The 17,323-nt window shown below is 36.0% G+C and overlaps 1 protein-coding gene across 2 annotated transcripts in view; it reads right to left on the bottom strand.

Annotated features, from left to right (window-relative positions):
- The window catches only part of btaf1 (BTAF1 RNA polymerase II, B-TFIID transcription factor-associated), an 87,519-nt gene that overhangs the window by 62,848 nt on the left and 7,348 nt on the right, over window positions 1–17,323 (bottom strand). Inside the window, exons 2-5 of one of the 2 annotated variants that reach the window (XM_069900449.1) lie at window positions 16,805–16,928; window positions 8,637–8,751; window positions 6,510–6,653; window positions 2,884–3,047 (exon numbers count right to left, since the gene is read on the bottom strand). In XM_069900449.1, coding sequence (XP_069756550.1) covers window positions 2,884–3,047; window positions 6,510–6,653; window positions 8,637–8,751; window positions 16,805–16,928 — 547 coding nt within the window. Of the gene's footprint in view, window positions 1–2,841; window positions 3,048–6,509; window positions 6,654–8,636; window positions 8,752–16,804; window positions 16,929–17,323 lie in introns of both variants that reach the window. The other variant, XM_069900448.1, reaches the window with a different exon arrangement.

Genomic DNA, 17,323 nt, shown 5'->3' with positions numbered 1-17,323 from the left:
CCCCAGTCACTGGTACTGTAAAAAGCTTTGCACTAACCTCTACGCTAACTGTGCCACCATCACAATTAACCCCCTTTACCAAGTTTATAGTTGAAGCCTTGGATATGTCCTCATCCTGGGCGACCCCATTTTATTCAAAAACAAGTTTATTCAAACTGCTATTCAAACTGTCGGTGCAGGCAGGGAACAAACAGTGCGCCCAACTGGCTGAATGTTGGCTCCCATCTTCATCAAAGCTTTGTATGTCCCTTTTAGAAGCACTTACCTTTACAATTTCAACCTTTTTAGTTAAAATTTATTCTTATTTATCTTCATATCTTATTTATTTCCTTTTTTTTTTCGCCAGTTGCTTGAATTGTGGATAATGGTGATTTTACTCGATTAAGAAATCGTGCAAAGTCTATTTGGAAATCTCTGTTCAGTTCAAAAGCACATTAGGTTGAATTTCACTGAATTGGTCCTGCCATTTGAAAACTCTGTATCTGGTCTTTTCATACCTAAGGTGACTAAAGAGGAGGCCCGATCTTCGTTCCTTTAAGCTGTGTGATCCAAATAACACAAGGGCCTCCTGTGACAAAGATATCCCACCATTATGCTTATGAACAGATGAGCTACCTAAAAATTGGTAACTTTTGTAATGTTTTAACATTTCTCTGATAATCAGAAACACAAAAATTATAAGAAAGTTAATTAACATAACTAAATCAAACGATTCCCCTCTGATCAGAAAGCAAAAAAGTGCAAATGTTCTAACCAAATCAAACAGCAATCAAACTAGCAGTTCTGGTAGATGACTGCCCCCACCCATACCAATATTTGAAAAAAGTTAAAAATTGCAAGTTTTTAAATTATGGAGAAGGCAATCGATGAGGAGAATAAAGGGACGGCCTATGATGAAAAGAAAATAAAACTGGTTTACAAAAAAAAATTCAAAGAAATTGAAGTCAGCTTTTGAAATATTTCTCCACCTTATCTTGGCCCACCATTTTCTATCGTCCACTTTATCTTGAATATTTTCCAATCTGAAGTAGATATGTTTCAACAACTCAGCCTGAGCTTCCTGCATTAGAAAATTCACAAATTTGCAAACCTCAAGAAATAAACCATCGAAATCAGCCTTTGAAGAACGACTTCGCACTCAGAAATTCTGTTTAGAATTCTGAATTTTTCACAAGGGAAAATTTCCTTCCAACCTGTCAGACTTGCATCGCTGGAATCAACCCTTCCTGAACTGCCCTCAGTGAAAATAAATTCCTGATTAAGGGAGACCACCACTGTTGTTGCAAGACTTCTGTATGTTTGTATGCCATCCCCCTTGCATTAATAATAGAACCTTCCAGATCAAGATCCCACTAACATTATTAATATGTACAAATTCCAAATCATAAGCCAGAAGCTATTTCATTTCAATGGATGTACAATTTAAAACATGTACATTGCCTGCCATAATGTTTAGGACAAAGACATTTTTCCTTTATGCAGATAGGTTACAAAGCTTCATTAGTGCAAGTGTAAGAGATCTAGGCTTGCTTCTAAACTTTTGATCACCTTTGGAGTCTGTCATTGACATTTTTCAACAATGAGGACCAGAGTTGTGCCAAGTAAAAGTCAAAGAAGCCATTATAAGGCTGAAAAAACAAGAATAAAATATTAAGAGACAATCACCCAAACGTCAGGATTACCAAAAATCCACTGTTTCGGACATAATTAAGAAGTAAGAGCATACTGGTGAGCTCAGTAATGGTAAAGGAACTGGAATTCCAAGGAAGACTTCCATTGCTGATGACAAAAGAATTCTCATCATAATGAAGAAAAATCCCAAATCGCCTGTCCGACTGATCAGAAATACTTGTCAGGAGGCAGGTCTGGATGTGTCGATGACCTCTGTATGCATAAGACTTCATGAAGAGAAATAGAGGTTACACTGCAAGATGCAAACTACCAGTTAGCCACAGAAACAGGATGGCCAGATTACAGTCTGCCAAGAAGAATTTAAAAGAGCCTGCAGAATTCTGGAAAAAGGTCTTGTGGACCGACCGACAGACAAGACCAAGATTAACCTGTATCAGAGAGGCAAGAACAAAGTGTGGAGGCAGAAAGAAACTGCCCAAGTTCCAAAGCATACCACCTCATCTGTGAAACATGGTGCTGGGTGTGTTATGGCCGAGGCATTTATGACTGCCAAAGGTACTGATGCACTATCTTCGATGATTTAACAGCTGATGGCAGTTCAGAAATGAAAACTGAGGTGTTCAGGAATATCTGATCTGCTCAAGTTCTAACAAAATGCTCCCAAACTCATTGGACAGTGCTAAAGCAACAAAGGAGTTTTGTAAAGCTAAAAACTGGAAAATTCTTGAAGGCCAAGTCAATAACCTGATCTAAATCGAATTATGCATGTCTTCCAGATACTGAAGAGAAAACTTGAGGGGACAAGTCCCCAAAACAAGCAGGGAGTGAAAATTACTGCAGTAGAGGCCTGGCACCTGTTGATGTCTATAAATCAGTCTTTGAGCAGTCATTGCATGCAAGAGATATGCAACAAAGTACGAAACATGACTACTTTATTATTGCTGTGTCCCAAATGTTATGGTGCCCTGAAATGAGGGAACTATGTACAAAAAGTGCTGTAACGTCTACATGGTCAAACCAAAATGTACTCAAATAAGCTTGAATAAAATCTGGAAGGTGCACTTTAATGCCATGTAAATTGTTTGATTCCAAATTGAAAATAAATGAAAAATGTCTTTGTCCCAAACATTATGGAGGGCCCTGTTCTTTGCTAAGAAAATCAATGGTACAACATGCAGATTTTAAGCTACAAAAATAAGCCAAACCCACTGTATGATTCCTTGAAGTCAAACAACCTGAGGTTCTACCTACAGGCTGTTTCAGTACTGCTGGAGTTGGAGAGGGATTATAAATAAGATCTTCATCATTAAATAGCTCTTCAGTGTTCATTCCAAGTGCTGCTCCCATGTCAAGGCCCAATTTCTTTTGCAACAACTTTCTCTGCTGAGCTATTCTTTCCTTGTGATCAATTTCACCTGGAACAAAGCACAATGGGAATTAATCAACAAGTGCATGGGAAAAATACACATCCCTGGTCTGATACACCTTAGAGAAACACAAAAACTACAGAATCTTGAGGCAACAATGAGCTCCTGAAGGTACTCAGTGGGCCAGACAGCATCCATGTGTAGAAATGGTCAGACAACATTTTGGGTCACAGGGTTGCATCAAGTATATCGAGGGAGTAAAGGGTGGTGGGGAAAAGAAGCTGGGGATGGGGAAAAGAAGCTGGGGAGGGACTAAGAAGTGATTGGATTTTGGACAGAATTGGAGCTCTTTAAAGCTGCGTTCTTTTCCTCCCACACTCTCGATTACATGGTCAAGTTTAGCTCCAATGCAAACTAAAATTCGTGATGACACCTCTGTTATTGGCTGAATCATGGGAAATGACGAGTCAGAAATATAGGATGGAGATTGATAATCTGCTTGTGTGGTGCCAGAACAATCTTGCTCTCAATGTCAGCAAGACTAAGGTGCTTACTATGGAAGGGAAGTGCGAGGGTCTTCACTGATAGGACGACAGTGCAGAGGGCGAGACCTTCCAAGTTCCTGGGAATCCACTTATCAGAGGACATCTCCAATATTAGTCTTTGAAGCCCTTACCCATTGCTAACACAGGTTAAGGTGGTTTCTGAACTAGTCCTTGGGATAGCTCTGCCAATTTAAACACATCTCTTGATGACAGTGAGGATCACTTTCATTTATGCTTGCTGTGCTTCTAACATGGCTGAATCCACACAAGGCAGAGTTTCACTCTGGATAGAATGTCCAGCTTTATTTTTATTACACCTTGTCAGAGATGGTTGTTATAAGTAGGATATTAATCTAACTAGCTAGTTTACACCCAGTTGTGGGAGGCTCCATCAAAAGGGCGATTGATCAGCAATCCCATGGGTTTACTTGCATCCTAAGTTTAATACAGCCTGAGCCTGAACATGGACAGGCAAAATTAATCCTTGATCTGCCTTTGATGTCATTCTAACATTTGACCAGATGAGGCCCAAGATAAAAATAGAAAGCACGTAGCAGAAACCATTAGTGAATTATCTGAAAGTCTGAAGTTCCTTTCTCTACATTTTACTGTTTTTATCTGCTGAACAATTCAGACTTTTAAAATCAGCAATATTTTGCTTTTACCCGATTGCAGCTTTTAAAGACTAGTTCAGCTTGGGGAAGCAACATAACCAAACAGCTTCAGCTACTTCATTAATTTCCATGCCTCTATCACTACATCATGAAGCCACGACTTTGGGAAAGTGGGACGAGAAGTCGAGGAGGAGCAATAAAGAATAGGCAGCTGGATCTGGCTAACTGATGACATCAACCACTGGTCATCTTTGAAAGGACTTGCTTTTCTTTCCTTTAGTTTTCTCCTTTTGGTTTTGCAAAATAGTGCCAGAAAGTGGCAACTCTTTGCTAGCTGTTGAAATGGCATGCAAAAGACAACTTTTTTTCTGAGTCCTGGTACACATGACAATAATAAATAACAATAAATGGAGGTGATTGCTTCTAATGTCCAGATCCATTTATAGAAATTTTGTGAAGAAACAGCAGATTGGAAGCCAAGCAACTCCTCAAAACTTTTCTACCATTTACAAGTCATAATGTAGTGCGTACAAATACTTCTGCTACGAGCCCAGAGGACTCCAAAACCCAGCAGCAATCAAAATTCACCAAGACAATGGCTACTTAAACAAAAGTTGCTTTTAATTTTCTTTAAACATAATAACAGGATCAATCTTTAACTTTTACTATTAACAACCCCCTTCTAATTCCAAGTGCATGTATATGCAATGTGTATATGTTCAGGAAAGGTCTCTTGCTTCACTAACCAAATATTCACTTTTCACTTCTCCAAGTTCACCAGTATCAGGCAATTCTCATACTGTGCGCAGAATTCAATATTTATAATTTCCACCAGGCTCTGGTGCTGAAAGTTAAATGGTTACCACTCAGGAAGGTTCTTGTTGGTTTCAGAGAAAAATTGGTTGCTCATTGGAGGAAATCAGTTTGTGTTTGTCCAATCAGTCACTTCAGCGTCTTGCCGAAGAAACTTGCCCTATCAGGGGTTTTCCAAACGATAACCTCTTCTTCCAGGTCACCACAGAGTTCCTCCTATTTCCCTTATTTCATGGGAAACACTCTAGCCAGCCATTTCCTCTTGTAAGGACTACAAGGGGTTTTGAACAGGCTGAACTCAGAACTCGCAACCCATCTTCAAAATGGGGTTTTTCAACAAGCCTGCCAGCTTGCTATTTTGCAGCCTCAACTGCTGCAGTAGAACTGATTTTTTTTCTCTCTCTCTCTCCTCAAAAAAAATCTTTGTTTTTTCCTCTCTCTGCTTGTAAAAACCAAAAAAAAAACTCTCCCAAGGCTCCAAACCCAATTTTCGAAAGATCTTTTCTGTATCTGAGCCTGGACATGATTAACATTATGCTCTATTTGCACCTCCTTTTGAAGTCCGAAGTCCTTTCCAAAGCAGTTCCATTGTCCCTGCAATGTCTCACTTTTGCAAAGCTCTTCCATTTTAAATGAGATGACTTTTGTGAAGGGGCAAAACACAGGATTCTATTGACACTGTGTTTAAGTGTGTAAAAAAACAAATGCTCGAGAAACTCAGCAGGTCAAACAGTGTCTTTAGGTAGCAAAGGCAAAGATACATCACCAATGTTTCAGGCTTGAGCCCTTCATCAAGGTGTGGGGGAACATGAGAGATGATGTCTAAACAAAAAAAGGGCGGGGGGGAAAGAGAAGGGCCGCAGGAAGGAAGTAGGAACTGGAAAGACTAGTTAAGGGGGGGGGGGGGACAAAGGCAAGCTGATTAGTGGAATGCAGTGAACTCAATGTTCATGTCCTGGGGTTGGAAAGTGCCCAGGCGAAAAATGAGGTGTTGTTCCTCCAATCTGTAGGTGGTAGTGTGAAAGGCCATGGATAGTCATGTGAGCTTCAGAGTGTGACTTGTGAAGTGTTACTTCTGTTTGTGAAGTGTAAACTAAACCCCACAATCTCTTTTAAAGACATATTTTACCCATAGTTATTCTAACATAACCCATAACACTTCCCACTTGTATAGATGTTTATAGATAAATCACTCATCCAGCCCAATTAGTATCCCATTCTCCACCACCAGTCCATGCGATTGCTTGCGTACTGCCACCCAAAAGAATAAAAGGAAACAGCTATCTCCAAGTCGCACATCATTACAGTTCCGTCATAGTCATCTGGTGACTACTTTCCAAATAGCCTTGAGCATTTTTATTATTAATAATGAGCGGCTTATCACCACCTTCACAAGGGATGAACAACAGATTCTAACAATATCGAGAGTGTAAAAGCAAATTAGTTTTGCTATTATTATGACCAAGCAATAAAATTTCAGATGAATAGATAGTTCAAATAAAAATGATTTTATTATTACATAAACTAAAATAATATACCTGATTTTTCATGTTGGATTTCAAACTCAACACCAGCAGATCCAAGCAGAGATGCTCCATGTTTCAAAAGACGTGATATGTCAAATCTATCAAAGCTCAAACGATCCAAACACACATCATCTGCTGGAACCTCTGAGACAAGCTCTAAAAATAAATTCGTCAGCAATTAGTCATAATTACAAAGAAAATCATGCTGGATTTGCACATTTTAACTTCGGAAAGAAAATCTTGCAATCCCACAATGTCTGGCAGCTCTAGATTTAATAACTTGTTTTTCTAACAATTTGGTTCTAGACTTGTAATACAATTAGATAAATGGAAAAGAAACCCAAATAATCATTCTGTTTAATGAGTCATGACTGCCAAAATGAATTTCATATAAGCAAGTCATCTGAGATTTAATTTTGTGAGATGCACACTCTGTCATCAAGGTCTGCAAGTAGGGGAGGGATTAAATATGTAGAATGGATGAGCTACCAATCAAGCAGGCTATTTTGTTGTCAATGATGCCAAGGCTATTCCTTACCTATTTCTTGTAAGCTTTGGGATGTTAACAGGAGAGTCCCGCACAGCAAGGTGTCTAGCTAGTGGCCTGCTCTTCCAGCCAAAATATTTATGGGTGGTTCAGTTGAAGTTCTCATCATTCCAACATCTAGAATATTGAGGATTCACAACTAAATGGAGAGCTTTGATCTGATCCACGGTCTTGGTTGTTCTGTTGCATGTTATTTTTGTTCTTTAGCATTCTGTTATATGTTTCTCATAGTGGCATCTATACACTTAAACCTGTGGCCAGTTTGCTCTTCTGCATTCATGAAAAAGGGTTGATCTCCTGACTTGACTTGAACAACAAAGTTATGTCAGGTCTTGAGGTTATAGTTTGTGACGGAGACCACTTCTTCAATTCAGACCACTTCATCGATGCCTATTTTGATCTGCTGGTTTTGTTCCAAATCTATCCCATTTAGTCTGAAGACATCGACTGTCACACAATGTAACAAAGAGTGTCCTTCATATGAACAAAACCCCAAATCTTCTCAAAGACTTTGCAGTGGTCCTTCCTACCAATGTTATATGGGCATTTTTACCAATGTATCTGCAAAACATAGACTTGCTGAAGATGAAGTCAGTTTTTATTCCCACATTAGCTGGTCTAATCCATGCCACTGGGCTCATCTGATAGCAACATCCTTAAGGACTTGCTAGTTCAGTCAGTGATACTATCAAGCCAATCCAAGTAATGGTAAAGAATATAACCTAGATCCTTTTAACACTTCTTCCAGAAGAGCACCAAATCATTACTTTGTGGTACAAACAACCCATGTTTGAACCGATTCCTTGGAACTCTACAGGATTGTGGAATTAATATTGAGTACACCTAGAAACATTCCTCTATTCCTCTATTCTGGTTTCTCTATGAATTGGGTCTGTTCCTAAGACAGTAATAACAGGGTATTGTAGTGGAATCCATTATGTTGTCTGTAAGTTATGATTCTGTGAGGATGAGTAGGTCATGCTACTTCTTGATTAATCTGTTGGAAACGTCACCCAAACTAGAGACTAGCACCCCAATGTTTGTGTGGAAGACTGATCTAGGAACTCTTTACAAGCCAGAATTTGGTGCTAAGGTTAATTATGGACCGTTTGCCCAATGAGTGACATAAAAGTGTTCAAAAACTAGAAAGACTGATGAAAAACTGCAATGCAAAGAAACAGCAAAATAATAAGGGCATGGCATGGTACAAGCAGGTTATGGTGATGTAGTATTAACGCAAGCTAGGAACATTTCAAAAAAGACTACTTATAATCCAAGAAGGAAGAATTGTCATTTTTCAAATCACAGTGCTGCAAAGACTGACCGAAGATCCTAACTTCTCAAGTTGTTATTATGTACTATTTTTCCAAAGGTAGTCAGATATAATAATCAGTTATACAATTCTTTAACCTAAATGGCAATAGTCCATTTAACACATTCATGCTAAACAGAAAATCATCCAAACACTTGGAACTTTTTAAATCAAAAGATTAATTATAATTGTTTCATTTTTATATTGCATAGGTCTTTTAATTCACAGCAATTACTCTGGTTAGAAATGATTATCAAAATTATGCCTATAAATCTAATACCTTGCTTTATCTTTGGAGTAGGGTTCCATTCAGATACATTCTTCACAATAGCTTCTACTGCCTGGCCAGCTGCAATGCGAGTGTCCCAATTAGGACTGCGTAAATAGGTTAATACCTAGTTTTTAAATTAAAAACAAAGAAAATGTCCATTTATGCACATTTAGATAATTAATGTGAAGACCAGTTTGTTTCAATAACCAAATAGATTAAGTAATTCATTAACAATGCAGTAATAAGAAACAGAGATTTTGTATTTCTATATTAATTATATTTCAGGGTATTGCAAAATGCTTACAGCCAAATAAGTACAGTAAAATCCCTATTATCCAGCACTCAATCAACCGGAAACTCAAACAGCAAAAATCTGAGGAAATAAATAAAAACATTTCAAAATAAATTACATTTTACATAAATGTTTAAATAAAAGTTTAAAATTGTAAAAGTAAAGGTTCTCCAAAGCAACACAACCCCTTGATGAAGGTGGGAGCAAACATTCAGCCCTGGTCGTGACCCGTGTTTTAATAAAATGGCAGTGCCCAGGATGAAGAGCAGTTCAATACTGCTCACTGCTGGGGCAACTCACCCAAAGTGTCTCCTTATCTCTGCTTAGTAAGAGTATTTTTGTTCGTATATTATTATGTTGGTAAGGCTTTATCTGTAAACAGCAGAAAGTGTTAACTATGATAACACTGTGACGGCTCACCACAAGACAGGCGAACTGGCCCCGCTTGTAAGCCACGCGGCGGGGCAGCCAGCCAAAATGGCGCCGTCGGGGGGGGGGGGGGGTTTCCCTTCCTTCCAGCTCGGGGCTCAGAAACCCACACTTGGGGACCACGTGACGCCCGGGTGACATCAGCACCCTCTAGCACGGTTCTCAGCCAGGTCCGGGCTGGGAGTATAAGTGCAGCCCAGCAGCCTGCAATAAACCAGTCTGCTCACTGAACTCAACCTGTCTGGTTGCATGTGTTATTGCAGGAGCAGTGTAGCCGCCGCGACAACACCAATGATTAGTGCATCAGGTAGCCCGAGGCTGGTACAGTGCAAGTGACCAGGGTTCGAATTTAAGGTGTGCTGAGGGCCTGAATGGGACACTTGCATGGAAGTGAGTCAGGTTGTCAGTGTGAGGGGAGGAGGTTAATTATGACGGTGCCGCAGTTAGAATAGCGGCTAGCGCAACACAGTTACAGCGCTAGCGACTGGGGTTTGAATTTAAATTTTGTACATTACAGAAATTAGCTGATTAAAGTGAACTTAATTAAAGGAGATTACAATACTGATTCTTTTCAAAATACTTTACATTTTGCATTGTATTTTGTCTTTTAAATAGTGCATTCTTATTGCACGTGTCTTAGTTAGGCATTGGAAGAGTGGGTCATAGTCAACCCGAAAATTTGCACATCCGGCCCCCATGATCCCTATACATGCCAGATAATGGAGATTTTACTATATTTCAAAACCATAGTCAAAATAACCTGGGGAAAAAAAGTGTCACAAGAAACACATGCAAATGTGAACATGATTACTTAATTTTCATTTGAGGTAGTCAGTGAAGGATAGATTTTCAATAGAGGAGGCCAAGTAACCCAAGAAAATTACAGATTGTATTTGAAATAGCTCTACAAGATTATATTTAAGATAAAACATCTCATTCTAAAGATGGTATAAAAAAATGCTAAATTGTATTGAAATAACAGCTTAGATTTGTGAACACAAATCTATGGAATGGGACTTTAACAAACCACCTTTCAAATGAAAGGCAAGTGACTGACAAATCTAGAGCCAACAAGCAAGTATTGAAGTCAGTGCCTAAATCTGTGAAGTACAACATGATAACTAGGCAGCTACACAAGACCCATACACCGCTTATCGGCCACCATCTAATGACTATATGGCGCATAATAGATGGTAGAAACCATGCATTTCAGTTCTACTTATCTGCATTGTTCATTCTCTAACAAAATTTGTAAATTCCTACGTTATACAGTTCTTCAAGTATTTAAAATGTTTATATGTGATTTGATGCATTCTGTATAGTTCTCTATTAATTTTTTTAAATTTAAATTTTTAAATACACCCAACTGATCGATACCCACAATTAGTTTTGTATGGTGGGAGGAAAACAGAGCACCTGGAGGAAACCCACACAGTCACAGGAAGAATGTACAAATTCCTTACAAACAGGCTGGATTCCAATCCCAGTCGCTGGTGCTGAAACCACATTGCACTAACAGCTATGCTTACCATGTTTGTAATGAAAAATTTTTTATCCTCTGCATACCTTTACTATACTAACTATCAAATAAAGAATTATTCAAGTAAAATGAACAAGTTGATTTTATTTTAACAACATTTTTGGTAGTTGATAGTTCTTAATTCCTCTCTCCATATGAATTCCATTCCATATTTTTAGTATATGTTTTAAAATTGGTATCTCCATATTTCCTTAAACAGTTTATTATTCCATTTATACAACATTTGTTCTGGGATAGTTTCTCCAATTTTATTCATTTCAATCTGAACCCAAGCTATTTTTTTCACCTACTTAACAGCAGGACAAAAATCTCAATTGAGCTGCTTTATAATAATTTATTAAGTTCAGCAATTTTAGTCCACCCTGATCAAATTTCCATGATAATTTTTCAAGACCAACTCTTGACATCTTACCTCTCCAAATAAATTCTCGTATAATTTTATTCAAACCCCCAAAAAATAATTTTGGTATATGAACAGGTAATGATTGAAATAAATACTGTATTCTCAGAAAAATATTCATCTTAATACAGTTCACCTGTCCTATTATTATTGATAAATCCTTCCGTCTTCTCAAATCTTATATCTTTTTTAATAATGGTAAATAATTTAACTTCAACAAATTATTTATATTTCTATTAATTTTTATTCCTAAATATTTAATTGCATTATTTTTCCACTTAAATTTCAATCTTTTGCATTGTGAATAATCCATATTCACTATAGGCATCACTTCACTTTTATAAACATTAACTTTATAGCCCGATAATAATGCATATTCTTTTAATCTCGTATTCACCTTATTTAACAATATTCCTGGACTCATTAAATTTACAATAACATCATCTGCAAACAAACTAATTTTATGTTCTTTATTACCTATCTAAAATCCTTTAATTTATTTATCAATTCTCATTATTTCTGCTAATGGCTCTATTGCTAATGCAAATAAAAAGGGTGACAAATGGGCAACCTTGCCTAAAAGACCTTTCTAACAAAAAAGGTTTTGATATTTGTCTATTCGTAATCACTTTTGCTTTTGGCTGATCATACAATGCTTTTATCCAATTTATAAAAGTAGTTGGAATCCCAAAAGTGTTTTAAACAAAAAATTCTATTCCAATCTATCAAGTGCTTTCTCTGCATTTAGTGCAATCGCTACCGCTGGAAAGTTAACTATATTATCTGTCACTCTTCTATTTTTAATAAAACCAGTATGATTCATATTTATTAATTTTGGAAAAAATTCAACTAAGCGATTAGCTAATAATTTTGACACAATTTTGTAATCTGTATTCAATAATGACATAGGTCTACATGAAGAAGGTTATTTATAATCTTTTCCTTTCTTCTGAATTACTGTTATCAACACTGTTTTAAAAGATTCTGGTAAATCATGTACCTCTCTCATTTGATATAATACCCCCATTAATACTCCTAAAGCTCTCTTTAAAATTCTAGTGGAAAACCATCTTCCCCTGGTGCTTCATTATTCTGTAATGACATCAGGGTCTCAAACTTCTATTTCAGAAAAAATATTACACAATCTTAACTTTTCATCTAATTTAACTTAACTTGTTTCAAATAGTCTATTTTATTATCATCTTTCTAAGATTCTGAATGATAAAGTTTAGCATAAAATTATCATTTATATCCTGCGTTTTATAAGTAACCTGACCAGTAGATTTCTTAGTAGCAGTTATTGTTCTAGAAATTTGTTGTCTTTAATTGCCATGCTAGTACTTTATGAGCCCTTTCACCTAATTCATATTTTTGTAGCAATTTCATTATATCCCTCTCCATTCTATATTTGTACTATATTAAATCTTAACTTTTTTGATTCTAACAATATTCTTTTCTCATTTTTTTTGCACTTCTCCAATTTTGTTATTTCTTTTTCTAACTGATTCACCTCTTTCCTATAGTCTATTTACTTTTGAAGTCCAACTTATTATTTGACCTCTTAAATATGTATTTCTAGAATACCATATCGTAAACTTACTCCTTACTGAATCATTACTAGTTTCAAGAAAAAAATCTTATCTGCTGTCTCATGATAATCACAAAATTATTTTTTCTTCAATAATGTTGTATTTAACATTATCTATAACTTTTCTTTATTCTTCTTCCAACAAACGGACAAAATTAAAGGTGAATGATCCGATAGAACTCGTGCTTGATACTCAACCTTTTGTACTCTATATTGAAATTGTGTAGAAATTAAAAACATATCTATTCATGAATATGTTTTATATCGAAAAGAGTAAAAAGAATAATCTCTTTCACTTGGTGAATTCTTCTCCAAATATCTATTAAACCCACATCTTTCATTAAATCTATTGCTATTTTAGCAACTTTATTTTTTATCATTTTATCTCCAGATCTATCCAATTTGGGGTCTAAAATAAATTTAAAATCTCCCCCAATATAATTTTTCCCTTGGCATTTGATAATTGCATGAAAATATCTTGTATAAATTTATCATCTACATTAAGTGTGTGTACATTCAGTAAGGTCCATTTTGATAAATAAATCTGACAATTTACCATAACGTATCTGCCTGTTACAACTACAATTGTATCTAGTACTTTCACTGGTAAATTTTTATTTATTAATATTGCTTTTGAATTAAATGATGCTATTACAGTTCCTACCCAATCTCTTTTTAATTTTTCATATTGCTTTTTGTTTAAACAAGAAACACATTTGACAGAAAAAGAACATCTATTTTAATCTTTTTCATATATATTAATAATTTCTTCCACTTTATTTTATTTTGTATCCCATTAATGTTAATACTAATAAAATTCAATTTTTCAGCCATCAGATATTTTTCTAAATCTACTAACCATCTATCCTTCCATTCCCATCCATCTCATATTTAAAACACTAATACAGTAAAACCTCATTAGAAAGCGGTAGTTGGGGTCCAAGATTTCATACAGTGTTACAGCCGAGTTGAGGAACAGATGCACATGTCATGATTCAGGAAGCAGGAAAACAATACTGTGACTCTTTAAACTCCACATATTAACATACACATCTTGTAAATGAGTCATAAGTGTCCATTTTTGAGTTTGTGGCTGTTAGCCACTGTTACCTTGGCATCCTAAAATCAATGTTTGGGGTCCACAGACACTCCTTGACCCACCTACTCAACTGGTCTAGCTCCAGTTGTAAACTTAGATATCTTTCCTCCTTGTCCACATCAGCACCAATTTTGGTGTCACCCGCAAATTAAACTACATTGTTATCTACATTTGGATGGCAAACAACAGTGGACCTAGAACCAATCCCTATGACACACCATAGGACACAGAATTCCAATAAGACAAACATTTCCACACTACAATCCACCAACTCCTTCCACTAAACCAATCTTGAATCCTCCAAGGCCAATCTAATGTCAAAGAAATATGGCTGCTATTTTTCAAGCAAGTCAAATTGCTGATGCAAAATAGGTTTGACATTCCAATTTAATCTTGCTAAAGTTCAAGAATAAGGCTACTAGAGCTCTTGAGCTGCTAAATGGACTAAGCTAAAGTATGATAGTAATTTTCAATCAATTTACAAATGTAGATTATGCAAACATTAAAATTAAAAGACATAATAGATTAAATTTGAGGGAAGGCCACTTTTCTTTAAGATTTCTAGTTAATAATCAAATTTCTTTCAAAATTTCTTTTAATTTAAAGCAGCTAAATTTAATTGTCATCTTTATAAGACCTCATCAACTGAGATTTCTAAAACACAATCTGATGCAAATTAAGATTTGCTTACATGTAATTTACATGAAAAGTGGAAATTCTTTCCCAAGTCATCTCTTTAGTGCTATCACAACTATATACAATGAAACCATCTTGGTAATAGTTCAGTGCAGTACCAAGCAAGCACTACATTGTCATAGATATTTTATGCAAATGAAAAATTAAACAAAGGCCCTATCCAGCTACTTAAATTTGTCAAATTCACTGGCCCAGAGTAGTGATTAATGAAGTGACTGCAATTCCCTCTGGGTTTGCAAAAAGTTTCCCAGGAAGGCGTAGCAAATGGTTAGCATAGCAGTTAGTGCCACACTATTACTGCACCAGCAATCTGGGTTCAAATCTGGCAATGTCTGAAAAGAGTTTGGCTATTCTCCCAATGTCTGCATACATTTCCTGTGGGTACTCCAGTTTCCTCCCACATTCCAAAGACACAAGGAGTCAGTGGGTTATTGGTAACATGAGAGTATTTGGCCAAAAACATACATTTCTGCTTTACTGATAATAATTGTCAACAATTCACTGGGATTCCTGACATCCAGGAACACATTATCAATCTAGCAAAGCAGCCAATTACATTGAAGAATCTTCAGAAAGAAAGCAACTCTTGATTAACCTTTAAGTATCATACATGTTAAAAACTTGAAACATATAGGATTAAAAGTATAAACTAAAAGCTGAAGTACCAAATAATTTTTTTTAAATTAAGACTCTTTTCTTAAAGCAAATTGCAATTACTTAAAATTAGAATTTTAGTTTTTTTTTGCTATGTAATATTTAAAACTTATAATGATTAGAAATTCATGTAGGACTGAAGCACACAAAAGAAGCACATTAATTCCAATAAGACCCCCCAAAAAAACACGTCAAAATTATTTCAGCTTGACTGCAGGGAGAGAGTTGATATAACAGTGTGTGATAACAAACTGGATCACCAATGCTGACCCACAAACAAAAATATCCATATTTCAAAAGAAAGTAGGGCCATTGAAAATTTCTCACTTTCTTTGGGTCAACACATCCACATATGAATGGGGTCCAAAAAATATTAAATTCAAAAATCCGATCGACCTACATGTTCATTCCTATGAGTGGCAAAACTAATTTCCTGTTTTTATTTTTAGAAATTATCAGTCATGTACTTTTGATAACATTACAATACAGTATGTTTCCCTTTATCCAAATTTCTGAATACCAAAAAGATCCAAAAACAACCCCTTTGTGGCGCCGACATGTCGTCACAAGTTGAAAATTTTTTATCACCCAACTTGCCCACGTAGGGCTCTGACACTCTGTTGGCGCCATTTTGATAATAACAGAGCTCTCGCATACGGTTCAAAGATATAGTTACAATGGCAAAAAGGTCTGCAGATAGCACTATGGATATCAGTGAAAAGAAAAAGAGAAAGCATTTATGTTTGTCTATAGAAGAGAAAGTCAAGCTGTTGGCGAAACTGGAGAAAAAGTGTCTAAAGATAGATGACAGTGAAAATGATGATGGACTTACTGAAGGACTTCATACCAGAACAAGAAATCATGTCAGTTTATAAAATCAAAGAGAGACTTTCTAAGACAAAAAACATTGTTAGTGAGGCAGATGACACTTGAGAAAACATTTGAAAAAGCCTTTTTAGTGTTTGGTGCTACATTTATCCTATTTTATAAGCAAAGATCAAGTTGTTTTTTGGCATGTATTAACATAAACCTTATTTCATGCTCGAAAAGCAAACCTGCCATTGTTTTTTTGTTGTTTAACTGCTTATAAAAGTATTCTACTGATGCTATTGAGTTGCTTAAAGCCATTGTTCTGATAACCAGAAAAACCCAATAACCGAAAAAAAAAATCGCCTGGCCCCAAGTGTTTTGGATATGGGAAAATGTGTACTGTGGAGGTATGGTTACCTTAATGACTTGTATACTTTCTGTCTTACTGACAACATTTACTTATGAATATCTATAAATATGGAACCCCTTTGCTACCTTGGGACAACCTGTACATATATTAATGATGACTACATTTTATAAAATTATGATTTTCATAGAATTGTGCTCCTCGCTCACTGTATACAAGTCAAATACATTTTTTACAAGTTAAATTCCTAAAAAATATATGTACATGTATAATAACCAGTTAGTTTTGGTTTCTCTACTTACTCTGGATAACAGGTTATGCAATTCATGAGGATGGAGCTTAACAACTTCGCCCAATTGCTGAGCTGCTGCTTTTCTAGTTACTGGTGTGGTCCCAGTATCAAGTAAAATAAAGAGACGATCAAGCCTATTGAAAAGGAAAAAAAAAGAGACTTTTAGCATTTTTGATGCAACACCTTTATACATGAAAAATCACCCTTGACTGCAAACATTTGAACTATTTCTAACATTAAACATTTAAATATATTTACATCATATAACTTAAAAAGTGCTAGCATTGTACAAAGTCTCTGAAGTGTCAAAAGGCAAGTTTTAATATTGGATAATTTGGCTAATGATTTTCCTTGCCTTAGTAAAATTATTTAAATTAGCTAGTAGGCCCAAATAAACCTAGGTTGATTTCCCATCGGTTGGTTTGCTTGAATACCATGTAAAATCAGTATTTCCACTGTCTCTCAATGCATACGTCAATAATGGTTAGTGTAGCAGTTAGCAGGATGCTATTACAGCGCCCATGACTCA

Source organism: Narcine bancroftii, chromosome 10 (genome assembly GCF_036971445.1).
Source record: "Narcine bancroftii isolate sNarBan1 chromosome 10, sNarBan1.hap1, whole genome shotgun sequence".
Classification (NCBI taxonomy): Eukaryota; Metazoa; Chordata; class Chondrichthyes; order Torpediniformes; family Narcinidae; genus Narcine; species Narcine bancroftii.
This window is presented reverse-complemented; position numbering and strand designations above follow the sequence as displayed.